The sequence below is a fragment of the Molothrus ater genome, chromosome 3 (assembly GCF_012460135.2).
Source record: "Molothrus ater isolate BHLD 08-10-18 breed brown headed cowbird chromosome 3, BPBGC_Mater_1.1, whole genome shotgun sequence".
Taxonomy (NCBI): domain Eukaryota; kingdom Metazoa; phylum Chordata; class Aves; order Passeriformes; family Icteridae; genus Molothrus; species Molothrus ater.
In genome coordinates, this window is record NC_050480.2 from 586,773 (window position 1) to 606,355 (window position 19,583).

At 47.2% G+C, this 19,583-nt stretch overlaps 2 protein-coding genes across 2 annotated transcripts in view; one reads left to right on the forward strand and one right to left on the reverse strand.

Annotated features, from left to right (window-relative positions):
* Positions 1-204: 204 nt before the first annotated feature.
* Positions 205-19,583, forward strand: part of PAK5 (p21 (RAC1) activated kinase 5) — a 160,324-nt gene continuing 140,945 nt past the window's right edge. Inside the window, exons 1-2 of the mRNA XM_054514272.1 lie at positions 205-268; positions 922-994. Coding sequence (XP_054370247.1) covers positions 946-994 — 49 coding nt within the window. The 5' untranslated portion in view covers positions 205-268; positions 922-945. The remainder of the gene's footprint in view (positions 269-921; positions 995-19,583) is intronic.
* On the reverse strand, positions 5,736-17,988 carry LOC118684653 (D-beta-hydroxybutyrate dehydrogenase, mitochondrial-like). The gene is made up of 4 exons (XM_036379680.2): positions 17,611-17,988; positions 12,231-12,383; positions 9,394-9,524; positions 5,736-6,889 (listed from the first exon to the last, which is right to left on the reverse strand). Exons 1-4 carry the CDS (start codon positions 17,948-17,950, stop codon positions 6,542-6,544), a joined length of 972 nt encoding a protein of 323 aa, XP_036235573.1. The 5' UTR covers positions 17,951-17,988; the 3' UTR covers positions 5,736-6,541.

The window sequence follows — 19,583 nt, forward strand, 5'->3', positions numbered from 1 at the left end:
GTACCGGATCCCCGCGGTGCCACCGGCTCCCCTCAGCGCCGGCGGCTCCCCTCAGCGCCACCGGCTCCCCTCAGCGCCACCGGCTCCCCTCAGCGCCGGCGGATCCCCTCAGCGCCACCGGCTCCCCTCAGCGCCACCGGCTCCCCTCAGCGCCGGCGGATCCCCTCAGCGCCACCGGCTCCCCTCAGCGCCACCGGCTCCCCTCAGTGCCGGCGGATCCCCGCGGTGCCACCGGCTCCCCTCAGCGCCACCGGCTCCCCTCAGCTCGGTACGGACCGGCGCCCCGCCGGGGGTGAGATGGGCGCTCGGGAAGCACTTGGGTGTCCTGGACTCTCTCTCCTTGTAGCTGGCTTACTCGCCAAGCCTTCTTTTCCTCCCCCATGGGAAGAAGCAACGCTGTGCGGCTGTTTCGCCTCCAGACTTTTCTGGAGTTGCCAGAAAATGGAGTGGCGAGGTGCGCGTGTCCCCCCAACGGCCCGGCCATTCCCTCAGGGTCTGTGTAGCACGATAATGTAAATGAGCTTGGGTGGAAATGGGATCGTTCACAGAGTTGGACAGAGAAACCTGTATTAACAGGAGAAAAATGACAGTGAATGGGGAAAAACCCCTCAGAGCTTGTCAAGTGAAGCCTAAGTCGTTCTAAAAGGCAGCAGCAGGGACTGCCTGAGCTCTGTATCTCCTTTCCGTCCACTTCCTTTAGTGCCGAATTCCCAAATGCCACAGGCCAGACCTCAGTGCTCCTGCCGGGCCCGGTAGTCATGTATGTATGGGATAACTGCAGCAACACTGCCTGTCTTGTTCCTGGCCAGGCCTGGTAGCTGAATTGTTTGCAAATCACCTCTAGCATTAGGAAATTAAAAAAAAAAAAAAAGAAAAAAAGAAAAAAAGAATTGTTTTTTGATGTGAAATTTCTTCTGCCAGGAAAGTGGTGACACAGCTGGATGCATGTCCAACAGCATGGAAAGGCGTTTGATGAAAGCCATGGGACTGTGTGGTGAGTCACAACAAGAGAAAACATTGTTTTAGCCTAAGTTTCATTATTTACCCTGCAAGGAGTGCCATTTGTACAGCAGCTATTTGGTGTTAGCACTCTGTGGTGTGAATTGGCTGGACTGGTAGTGATGCACTGTTGTGCCTTGGTGTATTGCTTTCCTTCTTGGAAAACATAGCATAGCCAAAACATAGGCCCTTCTCTTTCTCCTTGGCTGCACTAAATGGTTGATGCAGACATGGCACAGTAGATGATGTTTCCCAGCCTGTTCTTTGTTAGATTTTTGCTGTTGTTGTTGCCACAAATAAGGAGACACATGTCTTGGCCAAAGGCCTGGGGTAAATTCTCCTTTTTCACTTTGTTGAGCAGCACACATAAAATTGCCATTAGAAAAGTTAGCACATGTATTTTGAAATTTAGTCCAATATGGAAGCAACTGAATATCCTGTCAGAAACATCTGCATGCCTTTTCTCTGGAAGTTATGGAAACAGCATAACCAGATTATAAACATGCTGGGTACTTGGTATTTCACCCCAAATGTGAATGTGCATGTAACTGCATGTATATGTTTAGATTTTTATGCTTGATTTATTTTCTCATGGTGATCAGCTTTCCATGAGCTTTTTGAGAGTGATAATGAGGATTCATGATGCAAGAAGCAGCTCAGCATCATACTGGATGGTTCAAAGCAATGTGGTTTCAAGAGCAGAGGTGTTGCTCTCGAGTTAGGGTACTGCAATGTCTCCAAAATAAATAGGATTAAAATCCTCTTAGAGAAATTCAGAGTATTCCCTGCCTATAGAGATAAACAAAGCTCACCAGAGGAAATTATTCCAAGGTCTGAAGCCTCAAGCTGCTGGGCTCTTTTTGGCTGACAGGTCGGTTTTGGAGGAGTGGCAAGCTACTGCCAGAATGCAAGTGGGGTAGTGCTGGTAGAAACTGAGTACAGTAAGGGAGTGGTAATTGACTGCCCTGAGGAAGGAAAGGTGTGAGGTGCCCCGAGCTTTGAGCATGGCCTGGAGCTCCCAGAGGCAAAGGTGGGAGACACAGCACAGCCCAAAGGCGGGCACAGTGTCCCCGTGCCCTGGCAGGGCCCCAGGCGTGCCGCGGCCGAGCGCCCACGGGAGGGCAGGGCTGCCCAGAGCTCCGCTGTGCTGCGACTTAGGGCGGCCTTGGGGCTGCTCTGTCCCGGGTGCTGAAAGCAGCTCCCCTCCCTCCCTTCCCACGGGGACATCTCTCACAGCCAGGAGGGAGCTGCTGGGACAATCCAACTTCATGGTGCCCTGCATGAATGCCATCTGTGGAGCCCACTGGAGAGAGGTTTGGCCCACTGTGTCTGACAATGAGATCACCACTAAATCATGTCCACATCAAGATTATTCCAAAGAATATTTATCACCGACATTTATTACTGTTTCCCCCTTGTTTTATATATTCTTAAACATTAACCTCAATTGTTCCTGCAACATCCATTCTTCCCCATTGTAGGTAAAGTCCCCATTACTGACATGCTCACTTTGCAGCTCCAAAGTCATCTAATTCCACATGAAAATGTTTCACTGCTGAGCGGTTGCTTCCAAATACTCAAACTAGAAAGGCTGTGAAGTTTTGTTTGGTGCTAGCAGAAGGTGCCAGGCTGAGAGCACTGCTCAGTCCCTGCTGGAACATGTGGGCCAATCCTCTGCCATCCTCTGTTCCACTTGCTGTCTCTGCGTTGTGCTGGGTTTCCTCTGTGCATGCCAAAGCTGTCCCACAGCTGACCTCTGGAGGGAGGCTGTGCACCACAAGGGCTGCATGGCCCTGGAGTCCTGATCACATCAGGGGGAGCTGGGCTGGTGACAGCCTGGCTTCAGCTGCAAGGTGTGCTTGAGGATTGCCTGGTTTTTACTCAAGCCTTTGTACTGAGGAAGTAATTATCACTGCTATTCATCTCTCTGCATTCTGATGCTACTGCAAAAAAATCTGTTGTGCGGTGCATTCCACCCAAAATCTCCTTATTCAGACCTGCCAGCTTGGGAGAATGACACAGTTGGCTAATTCTGGAGGTCCTCTTGGGAGCTGTTGTGGGAGCATTGCTCCAACTGTGCCCTCTCAAGGGAGGGAAGTGGTCTGCTCCTTGAGACAGCCTTTGTTTCATGCAGCAGCACAGCCTCCTCAGGGCTGTGCTGGCAGGTACCACCCAGCTCCTCCTCCTGGACTTCCTGGGATCTGCTCTGTTTCTGGTTTGATGCTGCTGTATGAAGCTGTTGGTATCACTCAGATCAATGTACAGCTTACTAAACTGGTTTAGGTTTTTTCACTCTTCTTTATACTGCAGTTGCTTTGTCAAAACCAACACTGACTCTTTCTACCAATTAATATGCACTCTTAGGAATAGGCCTTTTCATCAAGGAGAAAATCCATGAAATAACTGTTAGGCTCCCTGATACTGTGTCCTTAGAGAAGAGACTTGGGAGGAAAGCTGAGTCTCTTTTGGTGTGGTTGTTTTCAAGGGAAAAAAATCCAAATTGTCAGCAAGGCTTATGAAGACAAATAGAGACAAAAGCTGAAGCGTTTTGCCAAGAAGTTCTCTGTTGAATGCAGCTCAGGTGAATGCTACATAGAAAAACAGTCTCAGGAAAGGGTCTGCTGCAGGTTAGCTGGGTTTTGGAGAGGGGTGTTTCAGGTATGAGAGTAATGTCAATAGAGGTTTGGTTGTGGGGTTTTGGGGGGGTTTGTTTGTTTTTTTTCCTTTATCTTTGTCACCTAAATTTTCCCTAAAACTGTTTCTTTTTTGGATGTTTTAAGTACAGATTTCTTGTATGCCCCTGCACTTCAACTTGACTTGAGGTAAAGGTGATTTCAGAGTTACTGAGGAAGAGGGAGGCACTCCTCAGCCAGGGATGTGGCACAGTAAAAAGGGATGGTGGGCAGTCCAGCAGCTCTGCACTCACAGCATGTGCTCCCCAGGATGACAGCTGGGATCCCTAGAGTCAGGGGAGCCACAGAGCAGGGCAGGAGTTCACTGCAGAGCTGACAACTCTGGGAGTCCTCGGAGTTCAGCACTGGCTTGGTTAGCGAGGTTTGTTCACTGAAACCTTCAGTTACTGACCCTGCAGCTTCTGTACCCTGTGGCACTTGTGGAGGAGGGAATGCTGTGCCCCTTCCATCACCTCATTTCCCATGAGGGTCTCTTTTCTGCTCAGCCCAGGCATTCTGAAATTATTTCTGCTACTTATTTTCATGTTGACTTGTCTAACACTGTGGTTGGAACACATAGAACTCAGTGGGAGGATTCCAGATGACTTCAGTGGGATGTTCTGTTAATAGCAAACTCTGACTCTCTTTATTAGTTCTTTATCTGCAGATCATAATGCTAAAAAGCTGAGGGGCAGGAATAAAGATGATAATTTTGTGGCTGGTTTTCAGTTAGCTTCCAGGCTGATGGTCAGATGGCAATGAAAATACAAACTGCCTTATTTGTCCCATGGGCTCTCACCCTGTCACTGTATCCTATTTAAAATCCTATGCACTGCAAGTTCTCAATTTTCAAGGTGAGGGAATAAATGTTCTGGAGTCTTTCTCATCTTATGTTACATGAGGCTATTGAATACTGATCACATGCTTCACCCCATACCCAGCAAATAAAGAATTTCCAGTTGGAAGTTATTTAGTGTCTGTGAGGCAGATCTGATGGTGCTGGCTCTCAGCAACTTAGTGCAGTAGCTTTTAGAAATGCCAGCAGAAGGGAGACAGTGTAATGGGGCAGAGATCAGCACTTGTACCCCGGGCCTGATGGAGAAACCTCTGGGCTTCAAAGCTGCTTGTGGAGGCCAGTGCTGCTTACTGTGAGGGGGGCAGTCTGCTCAAAGAACAGCTAAGGCCATGAAGCAGTGCTTCCAAAGCGATGCAGGGCTGCTGAAATCCCTGAGGTCAAGCAGGGGGAACTCCTAGACAAGAAATTGATTGGTTCAGTTGGAATAAGCCTCATTCCCCTTCCCTTGCTTGGCCTTGCTCAGTTGTGGTTAAATGAGGAGAGGGATGATAATCATCTGATTATCCTGCTATTGACAGTCTGGGGAACAGTTGGGAGCCCAGGCTGTCCTCTTGCCAATGCCAGCTCCAGGGATGGCTTCAGCATTTGGAAAGAGAAATAACATGTTCCACAATCTCTGACAGGTGCAGTGGCTGTTCCACTGCCGAGTGTACCAGGAGAGAACCTGGAATTGTCACTCTGTGTTCTGGTTCACACTGCCCAAATTACCTACCAGGAGAGAGCATAAACTTTCTCAGCAATTAATTAAATATCTTAGGAAAGACTTCCCAGGTACAGGGTGCAATTTCTGCTTCAGATGAAAAAGTTAACTGTGTCAACTTACAGCAGAGTCTTAGAATTGATAAGGGAGACCTGGCATGGGGGAAGTTAATGCTCAGGGCTGCTGTCCTGGATCTATCATTGCCACAGTTTTTCCCAGCTCTTCTGGGTTATTTTGTCCCAGAGTTCTTGGATTTTGTGCCATACCATAACCAAGTCAAATTTAAAGCTGTATGTGTAAACCAGCTACTGTGATCGATCACTCTCACAGAAAATGTTACCAATGTTTCCCTCTCCTGTTAGCAGGTATTCTTGTCTTCAGACCTTATTCCTTGCACTAGCAGCCAAACCTGAGTATGTTCTTTCTGAGCTCCAAGCACACTGATATGGCTCCTTGGTGTTTAGCTCTCTCACTACACTTCAGGTCAACACATTGATTAATCCAGACATTAGATAAAGGATAGAGTTTATTTAGGATTAAATACTCATTTATAAACAGAATATGTAACTTGTTTTCTGAAGTCTGTGACGTATCTGCTTTGTTAGATTTATCCAGAACACCTGAACAAGGACTGAACTGTAGTTAGCCAAGACAATGTTTCATATTACAACTTCATTATTCACAGAATCACAGAATGATTTGGGTTGGAAAGGACCTTAGAGACCATCAAATTCCAGCCCTCCTGTTGTGGGCAGGAACACCTTTACTAAACCAGGTTGCTCAGAGCTTCAAGACTTCCTAACTTCCTAAAGCCATTTAGCTCCATTCAAAGTATTTTAAGGTCCAATGCTCATTTCTATGACTTTTCCATTAACCTCTTCCTATCACCCTGAATAAATGGCTACTCAGGTTTCTACAAGTAAGGGCTTTTCATCTCTGCTGTAATGCCTTCAGGTGTACAGCTGCCCTGTAGGATGCACTCCATTTTGTCTGCATCACGACTGTAACACAATAACCTGCTATTGCTTTAGAAAAGGATGTATTACATTTTCCAGGCAATAACTAAAGTGGCTTATGTGGATGGGGTTTTTCCACAGGGAAGAGATAAAGTTACCTAAACAATGATTTAATTTTACACAGGGTCCTGCATGTTTTTCTGTAGCAATCGGTGACAGTTCTGACTAGGGAGACTCCCCAGAGTTTGTACTGGTTAATCAGCGTCACTGAACTGACACATGGGGGCATTCAGCTCAGCTCTGCCTTTCACATTTGATAAACTGCCTCACCTGAGTCAGGGAATAGCACCACTGCAGGCTATCCAAGTTTTACCTTGCTCAGAGCATAAGACAGAACAGAATCCATCACAGCAGTCGGGAACAAAGCACACACCAACACCAGGGCCTTCTCCTTCAGCTTCGCCACCATGTACCGTGCCTTGGGTGCAGGAGACGTTAGAGCATCCACCATGGCATCGACCACCTCATTGCCATTAGTGCTCCCCTCACTGAGGATGCTGTTGAAAAAGTTTGCCCGCTCTTGAACGTACTCCTTGTTGTAAACAGCCTTTTCCTCTTCACTCAGTTCACTCCAGATCTCTTCAGCACTAAGCGGTGGCTGAATTTTTGTAGAGCGTGCATAATTTCCTGGCTGGATAATACAGACCTGAAAGCGAGATGTAAAACTTACCAAGGTGCAATCAGTCATTGTGAATTCAATTATATACTATAGTCAGTAACACAGACAAAAAGCTCTCTACAGACAGCCAGAAAATGCTACTTTATTGAAATTTTAACCCTGGAAACTTGACTGAAATCAAATGTATTCCTGTGAAATATTTAAGATTGCAGAGGAGCTTTATTCTGACTTCCTCATTTTGCTCTGATGTTAATTTCTTGTTTTGACTGCTCAGCACTTTCACAGAATGCAATAGAGCATCTTTGATTGCTGTACAGTGCTTAACAGTATAAATGTTTTGACAATACTGAAACAAAGCATTTCAGTGTGACTTTGATGTCTCCAAAGTGGAATACTTTGGATTTTTCACTCAGTGGAGAACCTTGGAATTGGTAATTTTTGACCCAGTTTGGGACAAAAGGAGGTATCAAAGAAAATTATCAGGTCCTGGGGAAAGAAGTGCTGTTTTCCCCAAGAAGGTGTAATTAAAAGTAAACTAGGTCTTGTCAGCAAAGAACAGGGGGACCAAAGGTCCTGCTCTGCCTCTCACTGAAGCCATCAGCAGATTTCTGTAGATTTGTGCACATAGATTTAAATGAAAAGCACACAAGTCCTTTGCTGCTCCACGTTTTCTTTGTGTATTGCTGCTGTTCTGCTCCCTTCTGAGTGTTCCAGGGAGTTTTGGAGCGGGCTGAGCACTCACAGCACACATGCTGTTCCTCAGTTAGCAGCAGCCTTGTTCAAACTATTTGTAGATCTGCAACATTAAAAGCTCCGTGGCATTTGACTGACCTGATTTCTAAAGGCTGCAACACAAGGTGAGGAAAACCCATGCTGAGCTGTGTCAGAGACTTGGGGATCTGACAGGCATTCTCTGGGAAGTGTGTGGTGATATAAAACCCTGCTGTCTTCACTCAGCCACCAGCCCAGCTGTGTCAGTCCCTGCCTGCTGGCCTGCATGGTGATGGATTCCCTGCTCTCAGGAGGACTGGGGTGCAGGTCCTGTGCACAGGGAGAAGGAAGGGATGCAGACAAACCCCAGCAGAGGGATGGTGTGCACAGCTGGAACAGCTTGGTGCTGCCTCAAGCAGGTTTGTCACACAGCATCCTCAGGAGCCCTCCCTTCTGGTGCTATTTAGAAGTGTGCTTGGTATCAGCCAAATAGTCAACTTCCCATATTTATTGTCAACAAAGGGGGTTTGGAAGCTTCCTTCTTTTGGAGTTGGCTTGGAGAGAAGGACAGATGGCTTGGTTTTTGCCCTTTGCACACTTTCTGTGGCCTTTCTACTGGCAGGCACCCACTTTGTTTCCTGTAGGCTGTCAGCTTGCCTGGCCAGAGTTCAGTGGGACAGAGCCATAGCTCCATCTGCTCCTTGCACCTCTGTGCAGCTTTCTCCTGAAAGGACAGACAGGACAACAGAGCACAGCAAAAAGGGACCATGTATTTTGTAGGCTCTGCACAGGGCAGGTTCTCAGGCAAGTGCCAGGCAGCATCTTGCATGCAGTGAGAAACAGAAAAATACCTCTCAAAGATACTCCAGAAATGTCTGTCAGCCTGGCTCACTCAGTTATGTGCTGGGACTACTGCAGAGGTGGAACAGGAAAGATCCCAAAACAACCAGAGTAGCTAACCTGTTAAACTAAGCCCTTCCATGCATTTGAGATTATCCTCAGCTAATCAGCAGAAATCCTCATCATGCTGTGTGGTATTAGGATGTGTAAAGTCACTTGTATTTTACAGCCCCTCATATTTATCTGATAGGGGTAGCTAATAGATGCATAGCTGTAATATTTTCCAACACAAAGCTTATGAACAATGCTGTAAGTCTGTGTACATTAACAGTACACCAATGCAAACCTGGCAGGGAAGACTTTGAGTGTTTGAGAAAAGTGTTTCAGCAGTAGAGTGACTCCAAGGAAAAAGCCCAGTGAAGCTACTTAGGGATCTAAGCTTCAGGTTTGACTATTAGAATTGCTTAGGGCACTAAGAGCACTCTTAGAGCCTCTTAGGTTAAGAGAATAAAAACATAACTACTCTGCACAATGATGCCTCTTGCAGCGTAGCTGTTCTCACAAGAGGCAAGGAGTTGGTGCTGTAAGAGGAGAGAAGGAACTCCTCAGGCAAGTGACAAGTTCTGGCTGCACAGCACTCGGTGTCTGGCTCTTTGCAGCCACCCAGGGAACATCTGGGTTCCTCACTGCTGGTGGGAGCTCGGGCAGGCCCGTGTCAGGAAGCTTCTCCACTGCAGAGGATGTGGAAGTTTCAGTGCTCACACACAGACTGTTACCCAGCAGCTTCTCAGAACCAAAAACATCCCCCAGGACTCTGTTCCCAGTGATTTCCAGCTGACTGATTAGCCACAGAGAAGCCACCTCTTTCCAAAAGGAAGCTGCACCCATGAATGCAGTTCTGAGCTTTTATCTTTGTTACTTTGTTTCACATAACTCATCACATCACTTGCCTGGTTTCCAGTTCTTGTTACATCACTTACCTGGACACCAAACTTCTTCATTTCCAGTCTTAAAGCATCACAAAATTTTTCAATAGCTGCCTTGGTCATAGAATAAATGCCGTTTCCCAGAGTAAAATAGGCAATGATGCTGGACATGAAAACAATACGTCCTGGAGAGAAAACAGTGCAAATAACAAAACTTCACTCTCAGTGTTTAACGTGGAATTGATTTGCCTCAGTCTTGAGCTGCTAAGAATGTGGTGTTTAGCAGGAGACTGTTTTCCTGCACACTGTGCCAAAACTGGGCAGTGTCAGTGTGCTGTCCCAGCACAGACAGAAACTCAGCTCTGCTGAGCAGAAAACTTCACACAAAAATCTTCCACCCAGTGACAGATGTTGGACTAGACAAGTGTAACACATTCCCAGTATGCTGCTTATTCCTTCTGAGCCTGAGAGGGGATGGAAAAGATGGAAACAAAGCAGTGCCTTAAAGACTGAAAAACAGTAATGAGACTGTGCTAGAAAGAAAAGGACTGCAGAGGAGAGGGGAGGTGATTTTCCCTGAGGTGGATTATATGGTTACTAATATCAGTTTTTTCTGTGCTAATAATGTCTCTGCACAAACCAGGTTCTGTAACTGTGCACATAAATTCCAGTGTACAGTGATAAGCTTTACCAAGGAAATGTGATTTGCCAAATATGTGCAAGTTTACAATACCTCACAATTATTTCCCTGATCTGTGCTGCTTTCCCTCCTTTCTAACTCCTGCTGAGTGCAGGCATGCCTTAAATAGCAGAGATTCCTCATGTGAGGCACTGGACTGTGGTTTATTTCCATTGTTTCCTTGTAAACTTCTGTGACACAGTCCTACCATGGGGTAAGCAATGTCTGGGTGTGGGTATACAAATACCAGGGGTGAGGGGGAAGGTGGTCTTGTCACTGACAATGCAGAGAACACAGCTGCACTCCTGTTGCTGCCACAGATGCAGATCACATCTGGGCCCCAGATCTCACCAAAGGGAATAGGCTTGGTAGATATCAAAAGGTATCACGGGAATGCAGTGAAATCTGTTATTCTGAATTAGGTTCTCTGCCTTCCTATACAGCATCCCAAATAAATCTTCTCTACAGTAAGAGGAAACTAACCATCAGTTTGCTGATCAAGATGCTCTATCAGCTGGCCTGGCCAGCTGGAAAAGATATGGGGAAATGTTGCTCCTCTCAGGGTAGAAAGTTTAAGTCCTAGGCTGGAGGGCACGACCACCCTTTACAAGTATGAATACTTGTATGAATAATTTTGAAGTGTTTCTTGGAATAGGTGCACATCCATGGCAGTAAGCAATGGGTGGGATGACCTCTGCCTCCTTTGTCCAGTAGCTGAGTGGATGGGGCTCACACCCAGGATGTGGGACACCTCATTTAACTTCTCTTTAAAGTGCCTAAGGGAATTAATTAATTAAACTCAGCTTCCCCAGGAGAATGCTCCAATGTCTGTAAGTCAAGCTTTTCATTTGGAGAGGTCACTTGCTGCCCCCAAACACATAAACTTTAGCTGTCCTGGCTGTTCCTGCAAGGAAGGCAACAGCAAATCTAGGATTCCTCCTAGACTTGGCCTCCTCTCTTATATAGATGGTACTTGAAAATGGAGTGCAGGAGTTAACCAAGGAAACCCTGACAGCCCGTTCCTTCGAGCCAAGGTGTGTGTGCAGCCATCCAGACCCAAACCTCCTGAAGGTTTATGCATGTGCTTAATATTGCATGCACTGCTAGTCCCCTTTGCTTCAAAGTAAGCCTATGCAATTCATGGGGTCAGAGAAATGCCTCTGGTGGATCAGCATCACAGAGTTCCAGCAGTAAGTAGGACATGACAGGGAAAAGAGATGTCTCTCTGTGTAATGGGCCACATAACACACTCACTGGGTACACACAATAGCACATTCTGCTACAAAAACACATCCAGCCTGCAGTATTTAAAGGTTTCTTTCTTCTTCTGTCAGAATATCATCTACCAAAGGCAGCCAAGCAGAAAGAAGCAGAATAGCCCAAAAAAGAGGGATGTTTTTATCTTACCAAGTTTGTGTAGCAGTGACACCTGGGGTTTCCAGGTGAAACCTGCCCCTTCCCGTGCTTGATGCTGCACTCAGAGCACAAATCCTCACTCTAAAGAGCCTACAGCCAGAACAGACAAGGAAGAGGGGATCTTCCTCCCCAAACACAGATGGAGACAGGGAGGGGACAAACTGCAAAGCACCCAAGCCATGCTGCCATGCTGCAGAGGGCTGTTAAGCATTTCCTTCTCAGAAAGAAGGATAAAGCCCACATGTAGGGAGGTTCATGCAAATACATTTATCCCACTGGATACCCATGCACCTCTACATACTTGAAGTTTCCTGCCCAAGGTCACAGAGGCTCCACAGAGCTGGAACTGGAAGCTGATGTCTCTAGTTCACCTCTGTAGGGTCATTCCTCCTCTCCTAATTGCCAAACAATAAAATTGTAAATCCTAACTAATAAAATCGGGCAGTTTATGGAACTTTGTGTTTTCTGCTGGTCAGTGCTTAAAAAGGCTTGCCTGGGCTTAATGATCTATGGTAAACATTCTTCCTCTTTTTTGAGTCAAACACTGAGAGAAATCCTTATTTATAAATACTTTTCTTTTTCTGTGTACTGCAAAGACAAAATCTTTAAGGATATCTTTTCCCTTTATGGCTTCAGCCTCTTTTCAGAATCAAGTTGCTCTTTCAGGCCACACAGAAGGAGGCTGTCATTTCAGTTCAATGAAAGACAATTAAAGCCTCTTTTATAGATGTTACATTACCCTGATTATAGTAAGCTAATTATTCTACAACTCTAAATAACAGTGGATTAGCATTACCCTTGTATTTCCTTAGAAGGGGAAGAAATGCCAGGGTCGTCCTGATGCTCCCAAGGAGATTCACATCTGCAAATTTTTCATATGTCTCCATAGGCAGCCAGCCTGTCTCACCAAATGTTGATATTCCTGCATTGTTGACAAGGCCCCAGAAACCTGTGGAAGAGAAATGACTCAGCAAGCACCTTTAACTGCAAAGCAGCCACTGTTAGATAACAAAGCACCACCACTGATTCAGAGCCTTGAGAGAAACTGTGTGCTTGTGTAACAGCTTTGTCTTTTCCACTTCAAGGTGCAGGCATGTTTTGTTTAGTGAAGGAATGCCACTGTGGCCATAATCTGGGCTAAATGGAATCACAGAATAGTTTGGGTTGGAAAAGCCCTTAAAGATCATCCAGTTCTACCCACCCCCCCCCATGGTCAGGGACACCTTTCCTATAACTCTCAATGATATTTAATAATTGCTCCCTCTACAGTTGTCTTAAGATATTTATGAATAACATGATCTGGGAGACTACATCTTACTGCCAGTGTGGTGTACCATGATATTTTAATTACTTTAATCCCATTGTGTGCTATGAGCAGCTTTGTGAAAATTATATTAAGCAGTCTAAAGGCTAAGGGGTACTATTTTCAAAGTGGCTGACTAATTCAAGAGCCCAAGTCTTGCATCTTTTTCCAAGATTTGAGCTCTGATTTCTTCTGAAATCAGCCACAATCAGGTACATGGCTGCAACATTGGGTAAAGTAATCAAGCAGGGTCAGCGGCTACAGTACTTTTACAATTTTGTAGTTTTGAACAACATTTTTGCCCATGTAATGACAGGTTTTGGTGCTAAGGAGAGAGATGTCAGCGCTCACAAGCAGAAAGGTACTGGCAGCGAGGCTTGTTGTGCCGAGCTCGGTGACAGGGAGCTGAAGCCCTTGAGCCCAAAGGCACAGCAGCACTGACAGTGCTCACAAGGGACGCTGTGCTGGGGCAGGGAGCACTCCAGTGCCAACAGGCTATTCACTACCGAGCAGCCTGTCAGCCAGCAATCCTGGGCCCCTCTTACAGCTTTAGTTACCATCAGACTGCTGCCCTGGTAATGCAGCAGCTTCCTCTGGACTCGCTTCTTTCCCATGGCCCCAAATGTTAGCAGACAGAGGAGAGGAACTGGCCATGGAATGGGGCATCCTAGACTTCCTTCTTCCTCCCGCCACTGCCCTCCTTTTCTGTGTCTTTCTGTCATTCTCTGGCTTTATTTCTCCATCTTAAAATGGAACCCAGCCCCATGGGATTTACCTCCCCATAAAATGCCTCCAGATCAATGGCTTAGAGAGCCCTCTGCAGGAGCTAATTATCAATATTTCTGTACTTGCACATGATCTGCTCTGCAGATGGGCTGAGTGACTGCGCACCCCATCTGTTTCTGCTCAAAGATGGAGGTTTCTATACTCAGGGTTATTTTTATATAACCTAACTCCAACACAACCCAAACTAAAGCCCAACATCACTGCAAAAGCTGCTTCCTGATATTTTCAGCTTTACCTTTTCTAATTAAATTTTGCTTCTGCCACTGCACCCTGTGCAGCACAGCAATAACACTTGCTCCACATACCCCTGATTTCATCAGGCCTTCAGAAATACAGCCATTGATCTTTAGACAATTGATTTTCTTCCACTTTCTCTAAACTGTGAAATTCAGAATTAACTTGCAAGGCTTAAGTTTTCTCTCCAGCTATTTGCCTCATGTGCTTCAAAGCCTCTGGGTGGCTGCTGGTGAGGCCAGCCTGTGTATTTCTGGGAGCTCACAAAGTAATGGCTCCTTCCTTCTGTGTAGTGGCCAAATCAAAAACCATGAGGAGAAAAACTGGCCTGAGTTAAACTAAAACAGACTTGTGTTTCACTTTTAAGTTAAACACAAAAAGACACTTTTCACCTGGTCAGCTCAAAACATAGCTTGCCCTCAAGCAAAACATATTGTTTCTTAGAACATTTTGGCATTCCCAAATGGGAAATGCTCTGATATTTTCCAGAATGTTTCCTGCCACTTTGTATAGTTGAATCAATTCACAAAATTCCACTCAAGTAGCAAACAGTTCATTATTCCCTCATGCTATTTTCTAAGAATATTTCCTGCTTTCTGAGAAACAACCTGCCCAGCTCTGTATTCAGAGTACTTGAATGTGCTTTGGTCTTTCTTTCCTGAAATGTTTGTGGTAAAAATTAATGCTATAAATGTGCATTCAAAACATATTGTAAATCTGCTTAGCCAAATGCAGCTCAGGTAGCCTAAAAATTAGAGATGGAAATCCTGAAGGACAAGGCACAAGAATGAAACAGCTGAAGGAGAGTGATGCTGCATTTCCTCAGTGTCCCTGCAGAGCCACATTTGGAAAAAGCAGGTGATGTTTGGTGTGTCAGACTGTCAAAACAGAACTCAGTCCAAACACAGCTCATGAAGAGAGGTGTTAGACTGTGCTACAGCAGGCAGGGAAAATATAAACTGGAAAGCAGGACTGGATGGCACAGAGATTTTCACTGATCTCTGTGTTGGGAAAATGGATCCTGACAACAAAGATTAAAGATACAGCCATGGATCTAAGAATCACATTAGGAAACTGAACTTTAGATTAGTGAAGCTTTCTGGACAACAGTAGCTCTCACATAAGCTCCCCAGTAATTTCTGCTTCACAACATGGTGACCAAAAGTGGCATATCCAAAGTCCTTATTTATGCCCAAAAGACATCTGATATTTTTCCCAGAAACTCTTAAAATCCTCTTCCTATTTAAGTTAGTCCAGCTGCAGGTTTGCAAAATGTTTTGAAAATCAGGTTGTTTCTGTGTTCGTGCCAACACTCAGATAATACATGAATTCTACCACACTCTGTGAATTCCAACAGGTACTCTTGGGATCACTGATCTTTGGAGTTTCTCTGCTAAGCCTGAGCCCAAATGAAAATGACAGGCTCTCCTGATAGATTCAGACCAATACTAAAGGAAACTAAGCAGTGCAGGGTGCTAGCAGGCCAGATGAGATTCCTGAGTTATATTTACATCCATTCATGAGTCACCATCCTTTGCTTGGAATATTATGCTGAAATTCTCTTCACTGTAAGGATAATCTATTTCTATAGGAAGTCTGGGCTAAAATATTGTAGCATGTGTGAATTCCATGAATACAAAATCATAATTATGTGTAAGAGAGTACTTAATAACCTTTGAGTAGGAAGTGGGACTAAAACTAATATCCCTCTGTTCCAGCTAGCTAATGTTACCCACTCTTAGCAGGCAAGAAAAGGAAGAGAAATTCTGATTTGAAACAGAAGGAAATCAGTAAAATTCTGAGGCTTGCTGTAGAGCCTAATAGAATTGCAAATCACCATGCGTGAAGTCCTGGTCTATTTCTTATTGGCTTTGGATTTCTACTCTTGTATAACAGAGAGAGAAGGTAATGAGGAGCTTGGGCTAGTTACGGTTACAGCATATAGGAGGTGTAGAGAAAACTGTGTTTTATTCCTGATACTCTGATTTTATTCTGATATTCTATACATTTTTGTGTGCATTTCATAATGAATAGTCTACTTGTATTGGAAAGTGTCTTTTAGTCTTTTGTAAGTCTACTTATCCTGGGCCCAGGAAAAAGGCAGATTAAGGTGATTTAAAAGAAAGCATCTCTGCCAAAAAGCCCTACTTGTTTGAGATGCATAGTCTGTGAAAAGGATGATACTGCAATCATAAAGAATCTATGAAATTATTTATTCTTTGCTACCTTTGCAGAATACCCTCAAAATTCTGCAGCAGCAGAGCTGCCCAGCCATGAAAAAGGTTCCATAAAACGTGAGTGCTTGCCCAGCCCAGTGTGGCTGGTGTGAAGGCCTGAGAGACAGCCCAGGAACAGCGCTGTGCACACGCCGTGTGCCTGCTGCATCCCTCACCAGCTGTGCTGAGGGTCTGCATGGGCCTGCAATTGCTCTGCAGGCTCATGCACAGTGTGCCAGCACGAGCCAGAGTCTGCATGGGCCTGCAATTACTCTGCAGGCTCATGCACAGGGTGCCAGCACGAGTCAGGGTCTGCATGGGCCTGCAATTGCTCTGCAGGCTCATGCACAGGGTGCCAGCACGAGTCAGAGTCTGCATGGGCCTGCAATTGCTCTGCAGGCTCATGCACAGGGTGCCAGCACGAGCCAGTGCTGAGCCTGCACTCCAGGGTCTGCATGGCAGCACCAGCACAACCACTGCAGGACAGCATAAGCTGTCGGAATTGCAGGATAAATTATGTGAAACCCAGAGTTCCAAGTGACCTGGTGCCCAGGGAGCCTTTAAGGGCTTTTGGGAGACATTTGCGTTTATCTGTAGGTTGAGGAAAGGCCTGAGAGGGGAAGGCTCTGCCTCTTAATAAGATAAGGTCAAGATCAACCATAAATACATGTGCTAAATCAGCAATATCTAGGCTTCTTCTTCCTTCACGTCTCATTCCATCCCCTTGCCAATGAGCTAATGAGACAGGCAGGCAAAGGTCTTGCATTTCCTTATCTCTCTGCATGCCCCATTCTCCACTTTTATTCCCTATATGAGAAGGAAGTGTTTGTCTGTGATTTGGAGGAATCTCACTTCTGAGCTTGAGGAAATCTGCTGTGAACCAAGTGTATCCCAGAATTACACTGGCTAATTCCCACCCTGCAGTCCCAGTGGGAAAGGAGGTAACTGTGGCCCCATCACCTGCGCTGTGTCACGTGTGCTGAAGGGATAACGCAGGATTTAGGTTGTCTGCAATTATTCTGGAGCTAAGTCTATCCATTCCCCTGAGTGCACACTCCCTGCAGGGCGTGTAATTGACACATTTCCCTTGCAGTAACCTCTCCAGGGACTAGCGTGACAAACCCCAAGTGGTTCCAAGAAGCAGCTGCTTTGGTGTGGCACGGCAGCTGCCCTCACTGCATTTCTTGTGTCTATTTCCTCTTTGACAAGTCATGCTCAGAACCACATCAGTCCCATCCCTCCGATGCCTGCACAGCTGTTCTTTGCTCTCTCTGCCCTTTGTGCTTTCGGGTACCTGCAGAGGGGCTCCGGGACGCCCCACTCGAGGAGTTCCTGTCCCGCTGGAATGGTGAAGCTCTCCGAGCCGCGCACCCGCTTTACACTGCCGGCACCTTCGGACAGGCTCCTGTCCGTGTACGCACCAAGGGATTTTTGATAAAATCCCGCCATCCTCACCAATAGCGGTGGATGCACCCAGCCCATCAGTGGCGATGCTCGCTACCCTCGCTGGGCTGTGACAGCCCAGCCGTCCCTCTCAGGCAGCCCCCCGCCCGCAGTCCCGGGCGAACCGTGCCGCCCTCCTGGTGTCGGCCGGAGGTGCCGGAGGTGCCGCTCCCCGCCCGCGGCCCGGGGCTCACCTCGCTCGGGCAGGTGGCTGAGCACCAGCTCCTTGGCGGCGCGCACGTCGCGGGCGCGGGTCACATCGAGCCGCAGGACGCGCAGCCGGCCCGCGCCGCCCGCCTCCCGCTGCAGCCGCCGCGCCCCGTCCCCGCCGGGGCACAGGCAGCCCGCGAACACGGTGAAGCCCAGGCGGTGCAGGCGGAGCGCCAGCAGGTGCCCGAAGCCGCTGTCACAGCCCGTGATGAGCACGGCCCGCCCGGCCGGCTCCAGCCGCGCCTCCCCGCGCCGGCACAGCCGCGCCAGTGGCAGCAGGAGCAGCAGCAGGAGCGGGAGCAGGAGAGGGGCCGCTGCCCACATGCCGCCCGCGCCGGCACAGCCCCGCTGTCCGGCAGCCGGGGAGGAAGGGAAAGCCGCGGGCAGCGCCTCCCCGCCCCGCATCCCCTCCCAGGAGCAGCGCCCCGCCCCGCCCATGGCGCACGGCCGGCCCCGCACCGCGCTCCGGCCCGCCCGGCCCCTCCGAGCAGCGTGCGGGGGAGACCCGGCCTGGGCAGGGGTGTCTGCCCACCGGGGCCTCCCCCCACTGCTAGACCCCAACAGAAAGCGCAGGCTGCAAGCAGCATCCCTGGCCAGCGGGAGCTGCGCCGGCGAAAGGGAGCTGGGTTATGCCGAGATCCAGCGGTACGGACAGTTCAGCTTCCCTGCTCAGCTGAGTTTACACCGTCCCGCCACTGCAGACTGGCCGCAGGGCACAAATGAGAGCAGCCACGAGTGTTTCTAGATCGGTCAGGTGGGGATTTCTAGAACAGCCGAATTGTTATGTTATAGTTGCTGTATCTTACGTTATCTATTATGTGCCGCCATTAAATTGATGTGGGTTTTTTATGGCTCAGGTCTATGACTGTTGTTATCTCAAGGGTGCCTACATTAGCCCATGGTGAAGGAAAATGTCTGTTTCTTGTAGGCTAAAGTGACAGTTATACATTGCTGGAAAAAAGATCCCCGAGAGCTACGGTTACAGGAGAAATGTGATTAGGCACTGTTTTGTCCGCCCTTTCTTTTATCTGAGCAACTCTCCAGGCACCTATTGAAAGTGATGCTATGTCATATCTGCCTCCTCTGAGTAAAATGAAATGACTGAAAGAACCAGAAGCCTTTATTAATTGTGACTTAAAGTAGTCTTGTGAAAAATACAAAGGGGGCAGTCATTCATTGACATATACACAGCAGCAGACAAAGCAGCAGGTCTTAACACACACAGAGAAGGTTCCAAATAGTTGCTTAAACTGCATCCCTGTGGCTCTCCATTCAGCCCTGCTTGTATTTAGTGAACAACCTGTATCTGGTTGTTGCAGATGGGTTTCTGAACTGGTGTTGCCCTGCTGTCCAGGAATGTCCAGAAGTTGTGTGATCCCTACAGTCAGCTGTGTTTTGTGTTTGCTTGGGGATACCTTTGCACTGACACAGAGTTTTTAATGACATCCGAAGGAGAAAGGGAATAATTCTTGTTTAATTTGCTTTTCCAGAGCCCAAGGCATTCCTGTGTTTTTACTCTCATTGGCTGCACCTCTGCCTAGGTTTATTTCAGCTTTAAAGTGTCAGTACTCTCTTCTGCACTGCTGAGCTCTCCATAGCCATTGCATAATAGGACTCAAAGCCTCAAGTGGCTTGGGAAAGCTTTGCTGCTGGGAGACAAAGTAGGACATGGAATGGTAAACCCCAAAGAAGATACCCAGATACTTGTCCTCAGTAGGATTTATTTGATCATGTTCCATCACACTGGGAGATGCTGTCCCTTTTTAGCCTTCAAAAGATCAGTCTTCTGGGACTACATGAGTCACAAAGTTTTGTCTTTATATTAACAAAACATTTATGCAACCCTCAAAGTCATGAGAGCTGCTAACAGCCTGTCCTCCAGCCAGCTTCCCTGTCTGCTTCCCTCTGGCATAAAAAGACAGGGAGTGATTCCTATCCAAATTCTCCTCCTCCATAC

Coding starts and splice junctions, on each gene's coding strand:
- LOC118684653 (XM_036379680.2), bottom strand. CDS start 17,950: ATGTGGGCAGCGGCCCCTCTCCTGCTCCCGCTCCTGCTGCTGCTCCTG. Junction 12,384..17,610: donor CAGCCACCTGCCCGAGCGAG/GTGAGCCCCGGG, acceptor TCTCTTCCACAG/GTTTCTGGGGCCTTGTCAAC. Junction 6,890..9,393: donor TGAAGAAGTTTGGTGTCCAG/GTAAGTGATGTA, acceptor TCTCGCTTTCAG/GTCTGTATTATCCAGCCAGG.